This window comes from Eublepharis macularius, chromosome 12 (assembly GCF_028583425.1).
Source record: "Eublepharis macularius isolate TG4126 chromosome 12, MPM_Emac_v1.0, whole genome shotgun sequence".
Classification (NCBI taxonomy): domain Eukaryota; kingdom Metazoa; phylum Chordata; class Lepidosauria; order Squamata; family Eublepharidae; genus Eublepharis; species Eublepharis macularius.
The window spans coordinates 18,943,564-18,960,382 of NC_072801.1; the positions used below are offsets into that span (position 1 = coordinate 18,943,564).

The 16,819-nt window shown below is 43.1% G+C and overlaps 1 protein-coding gene across 1 annotated transcript in view; it reads left to right on the forward strand.

Moving 5' to 3' along the window:
- XYLT1 (xylosyltransferase 1) overlaps positions 1 to 16,819 on the forward strand; it is a 224,007-nt gene that overhangs the window by 69,625 nt on the left and 137,563 nt on the right. The window contains exon 2 of the mRNA XM_054992203.1: positions 3,877 to 3,915. Coding sequence (XP_054848178.1) covers positions 3,877 to 3,915 — 39 coding nt within the window. The remainder of the gene's footprint in view (positions 1 to 3,876; positions 3,916 to 16,819) is intronic.

Here is a 16,819-nt window from a genome sequence, read left to right on the forward strand (position 1 = left end):
ATTCCCATTCACTCTGGAAACTGCACTGAGAGCTAGCCAGTAAGTGAGCACATGGCTTTTGAGCCATGCTTCAGGAAGTAATAGTCCTGGTATAGCAGTGACCAGACCCATCTGGGGGCTACTCTTGTAGGTCCCATGGAGTCATACTAAAGTCCTGGGAAAGAATCAAAACCGGATTATTTTTTACATTGGTTGCGTACCTGGCTGCTTGTTTAACTCCTTGCATCCTTACAGAGAGCAGGCAACAACTGTTCTTTCTGGGTTCGCATCAGGGTGGGTGGAAGGCAGATCTTCAACCTGGAAGCAGAACACTTGCACAAATAGAAGAGAGTGTCTGGTTTTGGCTTTCCTGACAAAGCCAGCACAGTTCTAGATTATGGTCTCTTTTGCTGCGTCATAGGGTGCAGTTTGGCAACAGATTATCTCCCCGGTCCAGTCCTAGTTAGCAATCAACTCCTGCTGGGGAAGGGAATCAGAACCTAGAGCTGTCGCCTCGCGACTTTGCCCCCCTTTCTGCACGGCAAAGCTGTTGCTATAAAAAATAGCGTTTGTGCTGTTTCTTCCCCTCTCCCACCTAATTAGGTTTGGATTCCAAAGATGTTCTGTAATGCAAAGTCTTTAAAAATGAGGATATTGTGTGCTTTGTGTATGTGTGAGAGAACGCTGCCGTGACGTGATTCGTCTTGGTCAGCACATCCCGTTTCGTATTGGACATTTATTTCACGTCCCTGCAGTACGAATTCTGGCAAAATTTCTTCTGCTACCTCCCCCTCCCCCCCGCCCGGCCCGGCCTCATATATAAATTATTTACTTCCCTATAAAACCACATACCTTCTTCCTTCCTTAGTTACTTTTATCTCTGTCTCTGCTTGTACCACCTTTTCTCCTTACTCTTCCCATCTTTCTTTTGGTATGACCCTTATGTCTCCTCTTATGCCATGTCCCCTCACCCTCTTACACACATACCAGTTTTCTCCTCTGCACCTTCCCTCTCATTACTGTACTTCACAAAATGACTCAAGCCAAGTGGTCTACTCACATTAGCAGTATCAGGTCTGAGATACGAAGCCATGTGTGATGTGAACTCCTCTTGCCATAAAGTATTAAAACATGAATTCCAAAGTTGCTTTTTTGTTTTGTTTTTGCAGAAGAGACAGTGTGATCATTTATGAGTGAGTTGCTCTGGACATGTCTCTGTTCACATTAGCAAACCACTTTTTTACAAAAATTGCCTGCGAGCGCTTCATCACAACCACCGGCCTGACTGTGAGCCAAGCAATAGTGATCAAGTGGAGAGCAAGTGAACAGGGAGGCATACACGTGAGTCTGTTCACTTGCCATTCAAGTGTCATTTGTCACTTGTAGCTTGGCCCTCAGACATTTATTTATTTGGAAGATTCCTATGCCACTTCTTCAGGGGTGTGCTCCTGGAAGCTCACAAAGTAATACAATAAAATCATTTTTTTAAAAAAAGCAGGGCGGCTTAAAAAAACAACCCAAAACAATATTCAACAGTCTAAAATAATACTCCTGAAGCAGTCCTCAAGCAAACAGCTTCAGAAATGGATGGCATACCCAGGAGTCATTTTGTAGAAAAAGAGCTGGAGGAACTCATTAGCAGAACTCATTGGCACACAACTCATTAGCATACGCCACGCCTCTTGACAGCACCAGAAGTGTGTCATTAGCATAACTGATTTGCAAATGCCACACCCCCTGACATCATCTATCCTGGCTATTTTGGACCCAATCCTAGCCATTCAGGGCCGAAATTGGGCTCAAAATGGCCAAAAAGGGGCCCAAAATGGTCAGGATCCGGCCGCTGCTGAGCGGGAGAGTGATCCACCACCCGTCAGAGGCCCTATCCAGGCCATTTTGGCCCCGATCCAGGCCGAAATGGGCTCAAAATGGCCAAGAGTCAGGTGGGCGGAGCCCTGTGTTCCTGCACGTTCCCCCTCAAAATGAGCCCTGGGCATACCTCATTTAAAAGCCAGGATAAAAAGAAATGTTTTGGCCTGGTGCCTAAAAGACAATAGTAAGGTAGACCCCAGAGCAAACAAACCACTATTTTATTTATTTATTATTTACTTCATTTCTTGCGGAGACTCGAGTGATATTTGGGGTTCAGGGCCTCAGCTGTACATCATTTCCTCATTCCTTTCTTGGCTCACAGTAACCCAAGTTTGCCCTGGTGTCTGAATTGGGCATATGTTTTCACGCGCAATTGCACTTCGTATTGCTTGTGAAGGGGAGAAAGGACAAAAGCCAGGCGACCCACGTAGCTGAAGAAGGTGTTACAGTTAAAACTTCTCTTTGCAGCCCTCCAGTGTGACAGACGGGAATTTACTCTACTGTAAACTTGAAGCCTTCTAATTTTGACAGGCGTGATAGATGAAAGGGAGAGCGCCGTTGACCTGGTTTCACTTTGTTAATCTTTCCAATTAAATCAGGGTGGTACAGAAAGAGAGCATCTTAGACATGAAGGACGTGTTTTGGAAGGGTGAAAGTTTCCTTCATAGTTAAAACATACCCACACAAATGTCATTGTAAAAGTTGTGTTGGAGAATTCATTTGATTATTTCTTTCCAGTAAACATTTTTTTTCTAGAGAATTTAAGAAAATGTTTGCTACAGGTCTGTGAGTGGGACTTTGAAAGCCCCCCCCCCCCACTCCTGGAGAGGTGAACAGTAACAACAACAACATTCGATTTATATACCGCCCTTCAGGACAACTTAACACCCACTCAGAGCAGTTTGCAAAGTATGTTATTGTTATCCCCACAAGAATCACCCATCCTGTGAGGTGGGTGGGGCTGAGAGAGCTCTGAGAGAGCTGTGAGTGACCCAAGGTCGTCCAGCTGGCTTCAAGCAGATCAAACTGGGTTCTCCAGATTGCTCTTCTTAACTACTACACCAAACTGGCTCTCAATTAAATAGCTACTGCTTAATTCCTGAAATAATTGAAGAGTGAAGGTGCTAAGTAAATGCTAAGTAGTATTACTAATCTGTCCTAATAATCTCTTTTTCTCTTCTTATTTAAGTGGCAGTGTTCTCTGTTGCTCTTGGGTCATAGGGTTGCCGTTCCCCCGGTGGGGGCAGGGGATTCCCACTCCCACCCTCCACCTCCCACTCACCAGGCTGGCAGAGGGGGAGGGTTAAGGCAGGGGTACAGGCCTCCTGGGCATGCTCCCGGGCTGGCACAATGATGTCACTTGGGCATTTGGGGCCCAATTTGGCCCGGGAGCATGCATGCGCATGAGGAAAAGAAAAGAGGTGAGTGCCAGGTTCCCCCTCCCACTGGGAGGGTAAGGGACCTGGTGACCATGCAGCTTGGTAATCTGTTGTTCTATCTGGTAGTGTGTGTTTATTATTTTAGTTATGGGTTGCTTTTTTGCTGTGCCTGTTTGCTCTGTGTTGATAGGCTGCTACTACTGTCACTTGTTGCTGATATTCCTTAAAGTGTACTATGCTGCCCATAGGGCAGGGTATGTATTTTTTAACAGATTATTTAGATGTAAGCTAGCATTCAAGGCACCCTTCTCTCCTGCTTGTGCCCAGCTTGGCTGTTTTCAAGCATAAACTATATGTGGGGAGGAGCCTTGGCTCAGTGGTAGAACATCTGCTTTGCATGCAGAAGGTTTCAGGTTCTGTTCCCGGCATTTCCACCTAAAAGAACCAGGTGGCAGGTGATGGGAAAGACCTCTTCCTGAGACCCTGGAGAGCCGCTGCATGTCAGAGGAGACAGTATTGACTTTGATATACTGATGGTCTGATTCAATAGGAAGCAGCTACATGTGTTCATTTACATGTACACGTATGTACTTGAACTGATTGTTGAAGAGTAATATTCCTCATTCTGTTTTTTTTTTCTTTGCAGGACCAACCTCTGAATCCTTATAAAGGCTTGGAAGCCCAGGTTAGTATATTCCCTTCCCCCATCTTTGTTCTTGATATTCAAATCGCAGGATGTTGTGGAGAATGTTTCTTATTAAAGTCGCACTGACCCTGTCTCTGGCCTGTCATTTCATCTCGATTCCAATGAGTTTGAAATGTGTATTTTTGTTGTCATATCTTAGAATGTCGTTTCCACCTTGAAGGAGAAGTAACTATTTATGTTGAGTCTCTCTCCTGCTCATCTTCCCAGTTAGATGGTCTGTTGTGAAGAAAAGAGTTTTGTTTTGCCTGGTTCTCTGTAAAATGTAAAAAGAGGCTGTGTACCCAGCGTGGATGTGTCTGAAGAGGTCAAAGGGATGCAGAGGGTTGGACAAAGCCACAGAGAGGCTGCATTCATTTGACATCCCTTTACCTGACCTTGGCATTGATTATCCTTTTCCACACTTTTTGTGGGGGGCTGCAGGAGTGATGGTGAACTCCGCAGTAGGGACATGATGAGATGAAGCCTGTTGATTGGAAGATACGTTATACCAGGGCTCATTTTGAGGGGGAACGTGCAGGAACGCAGTTCCAGCAGTTCCCCAAAGAGGTCACATGTCAGGTGGCTCCGTCTACCTGACTCTCGGCCATTTTGGGTCCGTTTCAGCCTGGATTCAGGTCAAAACGGCCCAGATCGGGCCTCTGACGGGTGGTGGATCACTCTCCGACTCAGCAGCGGGCCCGATCCTGACCATTTTGGGCCCCTTTTTGGCCATGTTCAGCCCCTTTTTGCCATTTTGGGCCCAATTTCAGCCCTGAATGGCCAGGATTGGGTCCAAAACAGCCAGGATAGGTGATGTCAGGGGGTGTGGCATATGCAAATCAGTTATGCCAACGATATACTTCTCGTTATGGCAAGGGGCGTGGCATATGCTAATGGTTATGCTCATGAGTAGTGCTAATGAGTTCCTCCAGCTCCTTTTCTACGAAATGACCCCTTCCTTATACCAAGCCAGATCTCTGGTCCCTCAAGCTCGGCTATGTCTAATCTGATTAGCAGCTCCTCTCCAAAGGTCTTTGCTGACAGCATCTTCCTGAGACGCTTTAACTGGAGCTGCATGCCTAATCCTCTGAGCTATGCTTCCCCTCCCAGAAATCTGACTGCTACTGATTTACCCTACCCTACCCTGCTGTGACTGACAGAGGCTCTTCAAGGGCTCAGGCAGGGGCTCCAACCCCTCCCCCCCCCAGGAAGCATATGAACACAAACCATTGTCTTGCATTTAAACCACTCCAAGACCGGGTTCATTCTTTGTGCTGAAAATGTATGTTCTGTGCTCTGACAAACCACAAGACAGCCAGGCCTGGTCTACGCAGGCAGAAGAACAAGGGAGGCAGGGCTTTTTTTCAGCTGGAATGCGCTGGAACAGAGTTCCGGCACCTCTTGAAAATGGTCACATGGCGGACTTCCTGTTTGGGATCCATGGAGGTCTAACGCAGCTCCACTTGCGGAGCTGACCGGACTGCCGTTTTAACCGGCCGGCGGGGTGAAAATAGCCCGCGGCCGACTGCTCTCAGGCGGGGAGCAGGCAAAGAACGCTCAAGACCCTAGGGTGAGCTAGATCTCGGACGAGGGGGGGCTCTACACAGCGAGTCTCCCCCCGATCCTTGAGGTCCCACCTTGCGACGGGTCGGCTATAATCTCTGCGGCAGTTTTGGGGCCAATTCGGCTGGCATAAGACCTACATACCCAAGCATCGATTGGGGGAAGAAGCTGAGAGGAGAACTTAAAATCGAAACAGCGATTACAACCCGAGAAAAGTGAAGAGAAGGTAAAGATCATTATCTTCTGAGACGGGACAGATTGATAAAAACAGAGAGGAAAAAAAGTAGATTTTTAAACTGCAACAGACTAGTGAAAAGGAGGGGAAGACTCGGCAGGAATCGAATTTAAAAAGAGACTAAGTTTAAAGAAGTTATTAAAGAAATGGGACTATTGTTTTGAATACCTGTGGCTTTGGAGCTGTGAGAAAAAGACACCATCGCGAGATCTGCTGTGGGAAGACGGGAGACAGGAAGTGCGTAATAACAATAGAGTGGCTGGAGAGAAGCGGCCCTTGCTGGAGGGCAGGAAGTAGGGAATCGCCATTTTTGAAAGGGGAAGGGTCGCGGCTTCAGCGGAAGAGGAAGTAGGCCATCTTGGATTACAAAATCATAGAGAAACCATAGAGAAAAGACGCCCGACATTTTGGACTCTTTAAAACTTAATTTCTATAAGAAGACCGGGACATTTAAAATAGAAAAACGTTAAATTTTACGCCACGGAGTTAAGGAAGAGAGCGGATTCGTGGGAGCGAGCTAAAGCAAGCCCCACGATGTCAAAAAAAGAGTGGCAATCGGCAATAGAAAACCTGGATAAAAACCTGGACAAAAAACTTTTAGATATGATTAAAGAACTTAAGGACACGAAATTGGAGCTGATAAAAGAGGTTAAAGAGGTTACACAGACAGTAAAATCGGAGCTGTCAGAAGTGAAAAAAGGTATGGAAACAATACGAAGTGAATTACAAGGAACGCAGCAGAGAGTTAAAACAGTAGAAGACGCGATGGAGAATTTAGCAGACACGCAACAAACAGAGATGAGATTGGTGAAGGGGAGAATGTCAGTTGCAGAAACTAAACATATGGAGAAGCAGCTACGTTTTCGTGGCTTGCCAGAAGTGGAAGGAAAGTCAGCGCAAGAACAGATGACTGAGGTGTTGGCTGAGTACCTGGGGAAGGAGGAGGAGGAAGTTGTGGCTATCCTAGATGTGGCATACCGTGTGAATTCGAGAATAGCAACCCAGAGGAAACTACCAAGAGATGTGATTGTGCAGTTTACAACACGAAATATGAAAGAGAGGATTGTGATAAAACAGTTTCAAGATCCATTGGAGATTGATGGCAAGACGATTATTATAATGAAGGAACTGCCCAGATCAGTGTTACTGGACCGGAAAAAATATAAAGTGCTAATTCAGATTTTGAAGGACATGAAAATCAGGTACAGATGGGAGTTACCGGAAGGAGTGTCCTTTGAGTTTGGAGGGGCCAAAAAACGCATCAGATCTGAGCGAGAGATGGAGCGATTTATTAAGGACAATGAAAAAGACTTACCAACAAGATCATGAGTATGGAGTGTAAAGTATTATCTTGGAATGTAAATGGACTAAACTCACCGAATAAGAGGAAAAATACTTTTCACTGGCTACTAAAACAAAAATGTGACATTGTTTGTTTGCAAGAGACCCATATCAGAAAGCAGGATGTAAAATATTTAAAATCTGGAAAATTGGGCAAAGAATATGTAGCGGCCTCCAACAAGAAAAAAAGAGGAGTGGTGTTGTACATAAAAGAGGAGCTACAGCCAAAATTTGTTATGAGAGATGTGGAAGCTAGATTTGTAGCAGTGGAATGTATTTGGAATTTAAAGAGAGTGTTGGTAGTCGGACTTTATGCACCTAACGGTGCAAAAGAAAGCTTCTTTGAGGATTTAAGGAAGCATTTAGACGATCTTGCATACGACCAGATAATTCTTGCTGGAGACTTCAATGAAGTGACAGACTTGGAACTAGACAAAAAGACTACAACGGCACAAAAGAAAAGAGGACTATTACCAAAGTTTTTTTTTGAGTTGATTCAACAAGAGACTCTTGAAGATGTATGGAGGAGAGAATATCCTAAAAGCAGACAGTTTACTTTTTATTCTGCAAGGCATTCTACATTATCAAGAATTGATATGATCTGGGCCTCAAAAGACTTAGCATTATGGACTAAGGAGGTAGAAATAATGCCTATGGTAGGCTCAGATCACAACCCAATTATGTGGAAATTTGGAAAAAAGAGAAAAAGGAAAGCATGGAGAATAAATGAGGACTTGTTACAGGAAAGAGAGAATATGGAAATACTGAGAAGAGAGACAAAGTTTTTTATACAATACAACGTGAATAAAGAAGTACCAACCAATAAAGTTTGGGATGCTTACAAGGCGGTTGTAAGGGGCATACTAATGGACTTAAATGGTAGAGCAAGAAAGAAGAAAGAGGAGAAAAGACAAGAGATTGAGGAGAAAATAAAAGCCAAAGAAACACAGCTAAAAAAGAGACCAGGGAAAAAGAAGGTATACCAGGAAATTAAAATACTTCAAGAACAGCTAACAGCAATGAGCAATAAAGAATTGGAGTGGAATCTCAAAAGACTGAATCAAAAAGCGTTTGAGGGTGCTAATAAACCTGGGAAGTACCTGGCATGGCAATTGAAGAAGAAAAGGGAAAAGAAGATAATAAATAAAATTTGCGAAGATAACAAAACGTATTTGGAGCAGGCTACCATTAGTAGAGCCTTTTATAAATTTTACGCTAAGCTGTATAATAAAAAAGAAGTAAACAAAGAATCAATAGCGTCATATTTGGAGAAAACCAAACTTCCAGAAATCTCGGAAGCTTGGAGAAATAAGTTGAATAGTGAAGTAACTGACGAGGAAATAAGTAAGGCAATACAATCTGCAAATCTAGGAAAGGCGCCAGGGCCAGATGGACTTACGGCTAAATTCTATAAGACAATGGCTAATGAACTGGCACCATTCCTAAAAGAGGTGATGAATGGGGTTTTAAGGGATCAAAGGATTCCAGAAACTTGGAGTGAAGCGAATATATCATTGATCCCAAAAGAGGGCCAAGACCTGACTAATGTGAAAAATTATAGACCTATATCGCTACTCAACAATGACTACAAAATTTTTGCGAAGATATTGGCGGAGAGATTGAAGGGGGGGCTCTCGGAAGTCATAGAGGAGGAACAAGCAGGCTTTTTGCCAGACAGACAAATAAGAGACAACTTAAGGACAGTGATCAATGCTATTGAATATTATGACAAGCGTTGTGACAAAGAGGTTGGTTTCTTCTTTGTTGACGCTGAAAAAGCGTTTGACAATTTAAACTGGGACTTTATGTTTGCCACTATGGAAAAGCTACAATTGGGAGAAAGATTCATCAGAGCAATTAAGGAAATTTATAGAGACCAGACTGCAGCAATTGTGGTGAATGATGAATTGACCAAGAAATTGACGATAAGTAAAGGAACAAGACAAGGTTGCCCGTTATCTCCATTGTTGTTCATTTTAGTATTGGAGATTCTGATGATACAAATACGACAAGACGAGGAAATTCGAGGAATAAAAATAAAGGACTATTCATACAAGGTCAGAGCATTTGCGGATGACATAATGTTAATTGTAGAGGACCCATTGGAGAACATGCCAAGAGTGATAGATAAGATCAAGGAGTTTGGAGACTTGGCAGGTTTCTTCATTAACAAAAAGAAGTCAAAGATATTATGCAAAAATATGACTAAGCAGAAACAACAATTGTTAATGGAAACAACGGATTGTGAAGTAACAAGTAAATTGAAATATTTGGGAGTTGAATTAACTGCAAAGAACATAGATCTATTCAAAAACAATTATGAAAAACTATGGACTCAGATAGAGAGAGACTTGATTAAATGGAATAGATTGAATTTGTCATGGTTGGGTAGGATTGCAGCAGTTAAGATGAATGTGTTACCAAGAGTAATGTTTTTGCTACAGACAATACCAATCATCAGAGACTCCAAACAATTTGAAAAATGGCAGAGGAAAATATCAGATTTTGTTTGGGCAGGCAAGAAGCCTCGAGTGAAAGTGAAAGTGAAAGTTTTACAAGATGCAAAGGAAAGAGGCGGAATGCAACTGCCCAATCTGAGACTTTATCATGATGCAATCTGCCTAGTTTGGTTGAAAGAATGGATGACATTAAAGAACAAGAAACTATTAGCCCTAGAGGGATATAAAAAAATATTTGGATGGCACGCATATTTATGGCATGACAAAGTAAAGGTCAACTCGATGTTCCTGCATCACTTTGTTCGGAGAAGTCTATACATAATCTGGAAGAAGTACAGAATTTATCTACAAGAAGGAACCCCTTTGTGGGTGGTTCCATATGAGGTGATAGACCCGAGAGCTGTTGATAATGAACAACAATGTTTAACGTATAAAGAAATAACTAAAACTGAAGCATCCAAACTTAGAATAAAGACACAAGAGGAACTATCACCTAACTACGATTGGTTCCAGTATAGACAGATCAGAGACTTATATAATTCGGACTCTGTAAAGGGAGGTATACGAATAGAGAATACGGAACTAGAGCAGACCCTTCTTAAAGAAGATAAGAAAAGAATATCCAAGGTATACCAAGTACTGTTGAAGTGGTATACCGAGGATGAGATAGTTAAAACACAAATGGTGAAATGGGCTATAAACTTTAATAAAGAAATAACAATGGAGGCATGGGAATACTTGTGGAAAACTACAATGAAGACAACGACATGTATTAATATCAAAGAGAACATTCATAAAATGATCTATCGTTGGTACATGACACCAAAGAAGATTGCGCTAGGGAATTTGAATACTTCTAATAAATGCTGGAAATGTAAGAAGCATGAGGGCTCCCTCTATCATATGTGGTGGTCGTGTGAGGTAGCCAGGCAGTACTGGGGGGAAATAATAAGAGAAATGAGTGAAATTTTACAATTTCAAATTAATAAGAACCCAGAACTCCTGCTACTGAACTTGGGAATGGAGGGAATTCCAGCCCAACACAGGACGTTGATATTTTATATGACAGCAGCAGCTAGACTTTTGTATGCGCAAAAATGGAAAGTACAAGAAGTGCCAACTATTGAAGATTGGACTTACAAATTGCTGTATATGGCTGAAATGGACAAGATGACAAGAAAATTGAGAGATCTGGACTCAGGGCAGTTCAACACAGACTGGGAGAAGCTGAAACAATACCTGGAGAAGAAATGGGAGGTGGGAGGAAAACTGTGGCAGTTTGAGAACTACTGAAGTATTGAAGTAGAGGGGGGAGACTTTACCGGGGGGAGAAGAGATAAATGTGAATTAATAAGCAGTCAGATTAATAGATTGACATATATATAGATATATATAGGTTAACAAACAGAACATAGAGAAAATAATTAATTATAAGGACTAAATATAAGGAGCGATTAACTAACAATCTTTTTTTTCTGACAAGTTTTCTGACAAGTTTTGTACCAAACTGAATGTCTGAAGATATAGATGGGTCAAATTGATTGACTACGTGAGGAGAGATATATAGAATTATTATAAAAAGATAGAATGAGTAATATATATAGAGAATAAGTCAAATTGTTTGATATAAACGAATGTATGATCTATATGGTTTATGATATATAGAAATACCTGAAATTGAAAAATTGGGATAAATTGTTTATCTAAGATGGAAACAAAGGCTTACAGTTTGGGCATATAATGTTAAAAATAGTTAAGGATGTACTGCTTAGAATAATGGAGAATATATATTTGTTTTAGATAGAGGAAGCTAATAAAAGTAAGGGAAAGGGGACAAAGGGTTGGAAAGCTGTTGGAAGTCAACAAAAAGGGGGGGGAAAGGGAGGGGGTTAGAGATGAAAAAATTGGGGAAAATTGAATGTAAATGTGGAAATAATGGATTCTAACCCAATAAAAAAATTTTTTAAAAAAAAGAAAATGGTCACATGGCCAGTGGCCATTAGATCGCCCTCCACGCCGCTGGAGCAGCACGGAGGGCAATCTACACTCCCCTCTGTCTGGAGATCAGGGGGCGGGGCCACCAGCCTTGTGACCATTTTCACCGAGGGCGATTTAAACTTTAAAAAACTCCCCCCTTGTTCCAGCTGACCCGAATTGATGTCATTGTGCAGTCCTGAGTCCCACCACCTCTTTTCCCAGAAAAAAAGCCCTGGGGGGAGGTGTGGGTTCAAATCCACCTTCAGCCATGACATTCAGTGGGTGACCCTGGGCCAGACTCACTCTCTCCTTCCCCTCTAACCCTGACTTGCCTTACAGATTTGTTCTGAGGGCAAAATAGGGGAGGGGGAACTATGCATGCCACCCTGAACTCTTTGGAGGAAGGGATGATATAACTGTGTGATCTTGTTCTTTGCATCAGTAGGAATATGTTAAGGGATTTCAGGCCTAGTAGTAGTAGTATTCAAGCTAGAAACTTTGGTTCATCCCAAAACATGAGGGGATGAGTCTTAGCTGACTCCCTCCCTGTGTCCTTTACTTTACTTAGATCATAGCGGCTTTGCAGATTCTGCATGTTAGCTAGTGCTGTTGGGGAGATGGCCTGCGGACCAACCAGGTGTTTAGACTTTGAGGTGCCTGTACTCCCCTGTGTGTCTCCACAATGTGCCCCTCTTGGTATGCAAAAGGTAGCATAGGGCGATTCCGTACGTCCCGGCATAGCACTATATTCACACAACAAGGGTGTCTTCCTGGCACGATTTCTGACATCATTACGCCTCGAGAGCAGCATCGTGGCGCTATGACGTCAGAAATTGCACCAGGAAGATGCTCTCAGTTCGTAGCGCTATGCCGGGATGTACGGAATCGCCCATAGTGTAGTAGAGAGAGTGTCAAAAATATCATTTTGCAGGTTGTAGTGACTTTTTTATTTGATTGACTTACTGCTTGGAAAAAATTTTTTTCCATTTCTTCAGTTGAATCAGATAGTCTTGTAATTTGTTATTTGTTTATAAGAAGGTATAAAAGATAGTGGAAATGCCCTGTGAGGCATGCTTTGTCAGAACCTACTGAAGTGCATCAGCTGATTTGGGTACTTGCTCTAATATACTTGATTTTGCCACTTACATTTGCCTTGAGTTTAACAGGTGCAATCTTTAAGATTAATTTAGGGAAACCCAAAATTGGATTTTTAGGGACTCTCCCTACGGGTACATAAGAATTGTGCGGCATAAAAGAAAGAAACAAATTAAGAATACCAGCAGCAGAGGCGGGCGGAATGAAAATCCTCGTACAGAAACAAGGATCTTTGTCCTTTCCTAGCAGTTGTAGAGAATTTTACAAGGGAAGGAGCTGCCAGGCCCTGGAGCCAGAGGTTTCCCATTTATCCACAGAGTGTGCATAAAATGTCTTTGCTCGTGCCCTGCCAATTTGCTTTTCCCTGACCGGAATGTAGTTCAATCTTCATGCGTATTAATTCCGTGCTAAGTGAGTGCCAAGGCAAGTGCCAGCTGGCTTTTAAAGTCTCTGCGGGTTTTTTTAGAAGGACATAAATATTTCCAGCCGGCGAAAGCAACAGTGCTTAAAAAAAAAAACCTTAAATAATTAAGGCTGAGATTAAGTGTATAGCTCTATGTATTGATAATGACAAATGGTGATGCCGGGCGCATTTCCGTAGCAGAATCTGCGGATCCGTGTCTCTTGCCAGCTTCTTTCTTTTTTATTTGAGATGTATTATGGGGGCTGGGCACAGCTTTCCATGTATCCTGGCTTTCTGTCTTGTGGCGCCTTGAGCGAGCAGAGGCAGTTCAAACATGAGAGCAGAGATCAAGGAGAGCTTACTGGGGAGACAAAAGTCAAAAGAATTGAGTTTTTTATGGGAGGAGAAGTCCAGAGTCCTGTACATCTGAGATATGAGAGTGGAAGACAGGAGGAGAGGAGGTTGTTTTTTCTGCATCTTGTTTTTCCAGAGCTGTACTTCTCAGGCTGAGCAAGCTTCAAAGTTGGCAGTAGGAAAAACCGGTTAGGGGAAAAAATGCAGGCTGATTTAATTTTTTTTTCCCATGGCGGCTCTGCAAAGGCGGGATTGGGTCCTGATTAAAATAGTTCTAGTGTTCTTGCTCCAAACAGCATCCTGGTTTGGAATAAGGGTGCTGAAATGTTTCGCCATAGAATTCAGGCCAGGCAACAAACCATTTTTTCAACTTGCTGGCTTGGGTTAGAAGCTTTAGAAACAGCCAGCGTGATTCATCGGTTAAAGTGCCTTTATTACTCCACACTCTACACGTTTCTTCTTTTATGAGTTCTGCACCGATCCAGCCCGTGCGCCTCACAGACACATATCACCTCGAGGATTGGCTTCGGTTAAAAAATGCAAATGGGCTCAGAAAGCTGCAACTGGGGGAGGGAGAGCTCCTGCCTTTCTCCCAAGCTTCCACCCCCCCCTCCCACCCCATGCAAAAACAGTACTGGGAAAGAAGAGTTTTCCCCTTTCAGCTGCTACACTTGCACACAATACCTCCACGTAGAGGTATCCTTTTAATAAACTTTCCAAAATGGCTAATGAGCAATACTACTAAGCATTTTTATGGTGTCTTCAATTCAGGTGATCCACATGCACGTTCCATTGCAATCTTTATAATAACCATTTGGGAAAGGTAAACATTAGACCCATATTGTAGATGAGGGAGCTGAGGCCTCCTAGTCAATTTGTATCAATGTATGGCACTCGTTGCTTTTTGAATGGGATAAAAATCATCATTCGTTTCCAAGTGTCATAGAGCCCTTCTCAAACTGCAAGTTGGGGTACATGGTTCTTCCAAGTAAGGAGTAGGGGCAAGCAATTGTCTGCAGGTTGTTTTCAGTATTGACTGCCTGTGTGTGTGTGTGTGTATATATATGTGTGTATGTATGTATGTATGTATGTATGTATGTATGTATGTATATACAGGGCTTTTTTTCTGGGAAAAGAGGTGGTGGAACTCAGTGGGTTGTTCTCGGAGAAAATGGTCACATGGCTGGTGGCCCTGCCCCCTGATCTCCAGACAGAAGGGAGTTTAGATTGCCCTCTGTGCCACTCCAACTCCCTTCTGTTTGGAGATCAGGGGTTTAGCAAGAGCTAAACTATCTGGACCTGGGTTAAATTGGATGGTTTTAAGAAGACTCCCTCTATAGAGATGTCCAGGGCTAATTTTGAGGGGGAACACGCAGGAACGCAGTTCTGGCAGTTCCCCAAAGAGGTCACATGTCAGGTGGCCCCACCCACCTGACTCTTGGCTGTTTTGGACCCATTTCGGCTTGAATTGGGGCCAAAACTGCCCAGATGGGCCTCTGATGGGTGGTGGATCACTCTCCCACTCACCAGTGGCCCAATCCTGACCATTTTGAGCCCCTTTTTGGTCATTTTCAGCCCCTTTTGCCATTTTGGACCCAATTTCGGCCCTGAATGGCCAGGATTGGGTCCAAAACAGCCAGGATAGGTGATGTCAGGGGGTGTGGCATATGCAAATCAGTTATGCTAATGACACACTTCCGGTGATGGCAAGGGGTGTGGCACATGCTAATGAGTTATGCTAATGGGTCCCTCCAGTTCTTTTTCTACGAAATGACCCCTGGAGCTGTCTATCTTAGCTCTCAACAACAGAGATCCATAGCTGGCTTTATGAAAACAGAGGTCCCTAGATGGCCTAGATGAGAAATCTGTCCCTAAATACAGGATTTTCATTAAGGCCTCACAGCCAAGAGCCACAGGTAGGACCGCTCCACCATGAATTTGCTTGATGCCCTTTCAAAGAGGCTGTTACTGCATAAAGTGGCACCAAGGTCCATCTCTTCATTTTATGTGACTCTCTCCTTCACTCTGCCCCTAAGTGCCTTTAGAAATCAAGCAGAAAATGTTTTGTTTCACTATGTTTGTGTGTGTGTGTAATTATTGTCATCGGTGTTTAATTTGCTGCATACTATTTTTATTGTTGTTGATGATTTTTTTTTTTGCAGGGCATGGTTAGTTCTATGGTTTAAAACTTGTAAGCTGCTCTCAGGACAGGTGTGGGTCCAAAAGTACGATTAATGCATTTTCACTAGCTTCTGTGACATGACGGATGGGCCCACCAAGAGGTGGACTTTGTTTAGTAAGCAAGTTATTAAAGGTTGGCTCTTTCCAAAATACAATGGCGGGTCTTAAATTCATCCCACTAGTTGTCAAAGGCAATTTCTCTGACAGTTTCTTTGACTGCTCCACCTTTGCCGTAGACATACTGGACATCCTATAGGGAAACATTGCCATTGATTGTAATACATTGAAACAGCTGCCAGTAATTTCTACAATCATTGTGGCTTTTTTCATCCAGCCACCATAATGCTTTGTGCGTCATTTTGTAGAATTGTATTTATGATTTATTTTAATGCCTTATTTGTAAGCCTTTTGAAAGCCATATGGTAGGAAAACAGATTTATAAATGGAAATACTAATATCTTGCTGGTTAAATCCTTGCTTCGGTTCTAATAATCTGCCATTTCCTGACTTCCATACCTTTAAAAAAAGGTGTATTTGATTCAGTTACCACTTGTTTTGTTCAAACAACAGGAGGTAGTTGAAAATTAAATATTTATGGAACGTTCTGTTTCAGCGGAGCCAATGTTTGTGGTAGAACGCGCAGATTTCCTTTTTAAAAATTTCAGTACACACTTTGGTTTGTAGTATCGTGCCAGCTGGGAGACAGGTTGCTACTCAGCATTGTTTGCTGGTTAGGACTTATCACATTTTCTTAGGGAGATTTGCCATGATGTCCATATCCAGGGGTTTTTTTTCTGCGAAAAGAGGTGGTGGAACTCAGTGGGTTGCCAGCTCAGGGGGCAACTCCTGGCGGGAGGTGGTGCCCCTGGTACCACATGCGTGTGCGCAAAGTGCATGCACACTCCCAGGACCACAAAATGACATCACTTTGAGTCAGCTGGAACAAGGGGGGAGTTTTTAAAAGTTTAAATCGCCCTCGGCGAAATGGTCACATGGGCGGTGGCCCCGCCCCCTGATCTCCAGACAGAGGGGAGTTTAGATTGCCCTCCGCGCCGCTGGCGGTGCGGAGGGCAATCTAAACTCCCCTCTGTCTGGAGATCAGGGGGCGGGGCCACCGCCCATGTGACCATTTTGAAGTGCTGCCGGAACTCCATTCCACTGCGTTCCAGCTGAAAAAAAGCCCTGTCCGTATCCCAAACTTTGTCCAAACCAAATATAAATAGAGTTTCTTTGCCTGTGATCAACAGAACTAAGTTTCCAGCAGCCCTACAGATAAGTTTAACCAAACAGCGTTTG